Source organism: Erigeron canadensis, chromosome 9 (assembly GCF_010389155.1).
Source record: "Erigeron canadensis isolate Cc75 chromosome 9, C_canadensis_v1, whole genome shotgun sequence".
Classification (NCBI taxonomy): domain Eukaryota; kingdom Viridiplantae; phylum Streptophyta; class Magnoliopsida; order Asterales; family Asteraceae; genus Erigeron; species Erigeron canadensis.
The window spans coordinates 37725714-37732503 of record NC_057769.1 but is presented as its reverse complement, the minus strand read 5'-3'; the positions used below and the strand labels follow the sequence as shown (position 1 = coordinate 37732503).

The 6790-nt window shown below is 36.4% G+C and overlaps 1 protein-coding gene across 1 annotated transcript; it reads right to left on the bottom strand.

The window, feature by feature from the left end:
- Positions 1-895: 895 nt before the first annotated feature.
- Positions 896-5278, bottom strand: LOC122580937 (phytochrome B-like). The gene is made up of 4 exons (XM_043753083.1): positions 3039-5278; positions 1899-2706; positions 1534-1827; positions 896-1439 (listed from the first exon to the last, which is right to left on the bottom strand). The coding sequence occupies exons 1-4, from the start codon at positions 5155-5157 to the stop codon at positions 1235-1237; spliced, it is 3426 nt and encodes a 1141-aa protein (XP_043609018.1). The 5' UTR covers positions 5158-5278; the 3' UTR covers positions 896-1234.
- Positions 5279-6790: the final 1512 nt, after the last annotated feature.

Sequence of the window (6790 nt, the reverse complement as noted above, 5' to 3'; positions counted from 1 at the left end):
TTGCCCCTTTCGAATCGGGATGTCTATTTCAATATAAATAAAAATATCCTGCTTGAATATTTGATCCTATCAAATACACATCGATTTGCAAGGTCAATGCACCCACTAAACCTATTTGGTAGCAGAGACGGAGCCAGGAAATATATTGCGAGGGGGCAAATTTTATAGACATATGTCATATTCATTTGTATGGTCGGTCTTGAGTTTTTTTTATGCTCGGAACGAATTCGTCAAAAAATGCACTTACTAAACTACCGTATAAATAATCTTTTAATAGTAAGATGAAAAGTTTGATTATTATATGTTTGATCTCAATTTTATTAATAAAATTAAAAATATATAATATGATAGAAGAGTGATAACAATTTGATATAATTTTGAGTAAAAGCCATAGATATATAAATTATCAAGTCAAGGGGAAAATGTACTAATGATTAAAGAATAAGGGTGAATTACAAATAAGATACAAACATACAAAATATCTATCTATCTGATTTCTATCCATACGAATACTTCGTCTTCTTCATCCCCTCCTGCAACAACTTTCTGCCATTATTTTCAGATCGTAAACTTGGTATTATAATCACCTTTTAACACTTATATATTTACTAATTCAAAACATAAATCCTTCATGAGTATCCCATCATACTTATAGAGGTAAAATTCCATATATCCTTCTATATATTCTTTTTTTTTTTTTACATTTTTACCAAATTTGAAGTGGGTCAGTTGCCCCCATTGCCCCAATGCTAAATCCGTCCCTGTTTGGTAATGTAATACCAATTTGCAGCCTTATAGGGGCTTGAAAACAGCCATGAAGCGCAAAAAATCAGTATTTGAATATACCGCAGTCAGGCTATACCATATATAGTTATTGTTAAGTGTTTGGAACTAATTCAAAACAAGAAATCAACAGATACTTGGTTAAAATAATGGGAATCAAACACTGTACAGGAACCGAGCTGCAGAAGTGATGTATGGATTATGACCTACCCAAGAACAACTTTGAACATCACGGTAGCAGTTGATATTGTATCAGTTTGCAACCAACAGAAACATATCTGCCCACAATTACATGTACTCTGTAAAGACAACAATGAGCCACTACCCTTCTTATGCTAACCTAATGATCCATTTAAATAACACTTAACAAGCCCAAAAACATCCTTTATTCGTACATGAACGAGTTTTCGCGGATATTGGGTCAAGGATCGGAGAGTCGGCTGTCATAGGTTTATGTTCTGTTAGGAAGAGGTAGTTCAAGCACAATATGGAAGAAGCAACGTTCAGATTCTCTGATATATTGGACGTCCCCATTCATAAGCTTTAGTATTTTCCGACACATGCTTAGTCCCAAACCTTCATCGGTGCTCCATTGACTGCTATGGAACATGTCTTGAACTAGCTCGGGTGGAAGACCATTACCTGGGCACACCATCCTTCACAAGAATGAAAGGTTATTTTCATTCATTAAAGAAGAAACTACATAATGTAATTCATAACATTACAAGACCAAATTTTGAATTGACATACCTAAACTCGGTATGCACATTAGTCTTTCCATCAAAAATCTGATTCAAAGTAGGTCGAACTTGAATTTCTACCCAACCATTAGGTGAGGGTGAATGGCGAACCATGTTCATCAAGAAATTGGTCAAAACTTGTTGAACTCTAGTTTGATCGCCATAGACAGCCAAAGTTTTGACTTCCTCAGGAATATCCCGGATCAGTTGTACGCCTCGTTCCCTCAGAATTAACATCACCTGGCTAACCACAGCATCGATGACATTCCCAAGTAGAAAGTCATGTTTTTCGAGTTCCAAGTGACTGCCATGAAGACGTAAAATTAGCAATTGCATTATTAATTGATGTTTTACTAATCAGAAAGGAAAACTCACCCCTCTTGAATGTTCTCCATATCAACATCTTTTATTATTTTTAACATCTGTTTCTCACAGGCGGCGCTTGTTTCCAGCAACTGCTTCTGATCTTCAGTTAGATCCGTTGCTTCCAAAAGAGAATTAGCAAACCGAATGCCACTTAGCGGATTCTTGATCTCATGGCATATGTACGCCAACTCTTTCATCCTCTCAAAACATTTATATTCCTGTTGACGTTGTACTTTCAGAGCTTGCTGCAATTCCGGGCTTGCAATCTGCAAGAAACAAAATGCTCCCATAACCTCACCAGCCAAATTAACCCTTTTATTTGCCGTCAATAAAGCTTGCACATATTTGCCATGTTTATCAAAGAACGAAAAGGGATGCTTATCGGCATCCAGCCCTCCAATTGCGTTGTGCAAAATGATCATTAATTTTGTCAAAGAATCGGGACCCTTCAAACGGCAACAACTTCCAAAAATCTCCCCAAGCAACATTTTCCCGATTACGTCTTCACGATCCCACCCCGTCAGTTTCTCCATGGCAGTGTTCCACTCGGAGCAACATGTGTTCTCATCCGAGGCAAAAATAGGTGGAATTAAAGCGTTTGGACTATGAATAATGGCCTTGTAATCACCTTGTATTTGAACAAATTTGTCCATTGCGACTTTCTGCTTTGTAACATCTTGACCAACAAAACATACTCCAACAATATTATCCATATAATCTTTGCTAGAACAAGCATTAACCACCACAAAAATTGCATCGTCTTCTGGTGACAAATTGAATGTTCTTAGTTTGATCTCCACATTCTTATCTTCTTCACCTGTGTCAAGCCAGTTCCACCCAAGCAATCATATATTACATTATGATCTCGTAAGGAGAAAAAAAAATTGCATTCTTCACAAAGTTTGAATTTTTAGATTGATCTTGAGTTATTTAGACATGAAAAATCACATTTTCCTCCATGATTTTTATTCGAATCATTATGTTGTCTTTCATTATTTAAAAATACGTTTTCTCCACAAAGTTTTGATCTTTTGCTATTCTTGAGCATATTAATTAGACTCATAGTTTTTTCCTCCACAAAATTCTAATCTTCAAGACAACAGAACTAAAGTATTTTGCTAAGATCTAGCAGATAAGTCAAATAAATACCAAGCAAAGCATGACGAAGAAGCTTGACAACAGTTTCTTTTGATTCCTCATAGATGAGATCTTGAACCAGGGACATCCCCATGGCTTCAGTAACCGATAGACCCGTTAATTCTGCAATCTTTGCATTCCACCCATTTATTCGACCCTCGGCATCTACAGCAAATATAGGGGCGGTTGCAGTCTCAATTAATCTAACCATCTCTTTTGCAACCGAGCTGAGTTCATCCATCCCTTGCAACCCCATTTCTTCAATTTGAACCTTAATAACAGCTTTTGAATTGCTTTCATCGGCATCTTTAAAGGAATCTCTTAGAATAAGCTGTAAAGAATGAATTGCGTCCATTTCTGCATTTTCCCACGGTGAACTTCTGCTTTTTACAACTTCTAAAAACGCATTGAACGAAGAACGTGGATGCATTCTCTGCCCATCGTCTTTATCTTCTGGATGATGCTTAGCTCCGCCCCATTTAATCTCTTTTGCAGTGTGGGATCGAAACCAAAACAAGAAATCTTTAGTAGTAATATACGCAACAGCCATCCCACAAACCGCATCACCAAGTGAAGCTGCACCAGGGTAGCCTGCATCAGCTAAACTATCGGTGCTTAAACCAGTTGAATCTGTATGACAGGCTAATAACCACTCAACAATATCTTTAATTTGTGATTCAGTAGGCGTGATGCCTAGCGGATAGTACTTTCCTTGGTAGTAAAGTGCTGCCCCATCACATTTCACGAGATCCATGATGCTAGGACTTTGAGTCACAATACCTGTAGGTGAATCTCGAAGGATCATATCACATAACAAAGTCTGTGTCCTTAGAATACGTTTTTCCGACATTTGTGAAGCCAACTGTAGCTCTAAGTTTAGTTGGAGTCCGAACGCTTGCATTAAGAATTCACAAGCATAACGTAGAGGAAAGGGGATGCACCGAGCAGACGTATGATGACAAACCACTAACCCCCATAACCCCATTGTACCTCTTCCTCCAGGACCATCCTCATTTCCATTTATGATAACAGCCATGGCTAAGGATGCTATTGAGCCCATGTTAGCCATGTACTGAGAATGACAACCATGAGGGGCTCGAAGGGTAGAACCCACCAAACACAAAGGCTGCATCAATGCATCATCTTGGATAACACGGACGGAGGTAGCATAACAATCGACAATCATCCTAACACGATTCTGCCTAAACAGGAATCTTGAAGCCTGTGGAATATCAGTTGCAGGGTAATGTAACCCGATATAAGGATCCAAATCAGCCCTTTTGCTTTCAGCCACAACTTCACCATGTTCGTCTTCGTGAAACTTATATACCATCACCCTATCATACCCCGTAAGCTCCCTCACATTTTGCACAACAGTATCACACAAAAGCTTGATATCACCACCAGGCAAAGCTTGTAAATTTGAGATAGCCCGAACCGCAAGTTTCTGAGACTGAACAGCCCCAGCAATGGACAAAGCAGGGTCCTCGGTTCTAGCAGGTTCCAGATCGATAACTATACCCACATCAATCCTATGCAAAATGGCATAAAAGGGTTTACCAGAGTTCTTGGAATGAACCCAAACAGGGTTCAAGAGAGTAATTTCGCGAGCGCGAAAGGCCCTATCAAGCAAAACGGCACTAGAAGGGGTAAAAAGAGTCTTGACATCAGTCCCAATAGTCAGGATTTCGGGTTTTTCAAGGCTAGGAACAGACTGGGGAGCTAAACCTAATCTTTCCCTGGCATTTTCACTATAGGCAATAACTTTAAAGGTGGAATTGTCAATAGCAATCATACAGCCAAAAGGCTGGATATGGCCACCTCTCTGAATCTTGGATAGATAAGCAGTCATTTGTTGTTCGGCAACAGAAGAATCATCATGATTATTTTTACTATTATTATTATTTGAAGTTTTCAGGGATTCGGAGTAGTGAAAAGACTTACCAGATCCACCAGATTGTTCATAAACAGCATGTAATTTAGCATCAAGGGCATATTGCGCGATGGCTTTACTCATCGAATCAACCTTATTACCGGCAGCGGCAGCAGCAGCACTTGTCGAAGGTTGCTGTTGTGGGTTTTCTTGGGGATGGACCCACGCCCTAGAGCTTGTTCTGCTTCCTGACGCCATCTTTCTTTCTTGAATTGATAATAAAAAAGATTCAAACTTTTTCAGTTGATATGAAAAAGGAGATGATGATTGATTTATTGATTGTTAACCACAAGTGGTTTGCTTTCAAGGTGGGTTGATAGATATTGGCATCATAATTCATTCAGTCTCATCTTTAAGATACTAAAGTTTATCTCCTCTATTTATTTATTTATTTATTTTTATCCAGTAATTTGTTGGACTTCCAACCTTTTCCTCATAAAAAATAACTTAAGATTAGAAACCCAAAATTCTAACCCGAGATTTTGGAAAAAACTTACATCTACGACCCACAAAGTAGATTTAAAAGATACCCCAGACCAACCCACTTAAATGAAATTAGTTATTTAATCTATTTATATACTACTTAGTATTAAAAATAATAATAATAATAATAACAATAATAATAATAATAATAAATGGGAAAATCGAATATGTAATGTACTAGGTTCTTAGATGTAGTCATACACACATTTTGATATATTAAAAAAATTTCAAAACTTTTTTATTTTTATAATAACTGCAGTTAATTGCATGCAACATAAGCCGATGAAAAAAAATCAAAAAGTTTTTTTTAAGTGTTTGAAACGTTATATGATATCTTTTATCTTTTAAAAATATCTTCATTAACCCTTTATATCCATGACTTTCACACCAATTATGTACACCACTCCACATCGTCTCCACCACCATACTGTCGCCGCTACGACCACCGCCGCATTTGTGCGGTACCCTGTAAATCTAATCTAATCTATTGAGGATACCTACACAATGTGGCCGTTGTGACGACGAAAGCTGTTATAATTAGGGATGGTAAAAATATCCGTACCCGATGAGGACGTGTATGAATGATGCATATGTTAATTAGTATCACTAAAGATATTATATTTATATTAAACATATTTAAGTTATTAAACATAACAAGTTGAGCAATTGGGTAATGTCAATTTATGTAATTCTTTTAAAAAACTTAAGAAAGCATATGTTTTATGATGTAGTATAATATAATTATATATGAAAATTGTTATTATATTTATATGCGCTATGTTTTAGGCAATTTCAATAAGTCTGTATTTTTATTAGGATTTTGTTTACGGAATGGTTGTTAATTACATATATAAAAAAACTTATATTTCTTATGTATAAAGTTCAAAATTTTGTACGAGACCAATTATAATAACGAGGTATAAATTAGATATGAACTAGTTCTGATCACGAGAGTGTTCGGACAACGATGGTTGTTCAACCAACGGTGGCATTGTGGTTTAACAGACTTCATCGAAGTATTGGTATTACCAAAAAATCAAGTGATGAGGATAATATGGCAATCCTAAATAAAATTGTTGGGTTTCAGTTGTGCAATATGTTATTTGAAATTTAAATAACATATCAATAAATCTATTTCCATTAATAGTAGAGTGTATAGTTGTTTATTTTACATTTTGTATGAGTTTATCTATACTACTTATATAAACAAACTACCCCCCTATTCAACTCTCTACCTTTGAATTACCTAATATACCCTTTACATTTAAACTTTCTCCACACACCTTATTTCTGAAATCTCGAGATTACCCTTAATAAAAAAAACCTTACAATTACCTAAAACACCTAT

Bases quoted from the DNA above. Each gene is read 5' to 3' on its own strand.
- LOC122580937 (XM_043753083.1), bottom strand. From the start codon at position 5,157: ATGGCGTCAGGAAGCAGAACAAGCTCTAGGGCGTGGGTCCATCCCCAA. The intron at 2,707-3,038 runs GTATTTATTTGA...GGCTTGACACAG, and splicing joins TCTTCGTCATGCTTTGCTTG to GTGAAGAAGATAAGAATGTG. The intron at 1,440-1,533 runs GTATGTCAATTC...ATTCTTGTGAAG, and splicing joins AATGTGCATACCGAGTTTAG to GATGGTGTGCCCAGGTAATG.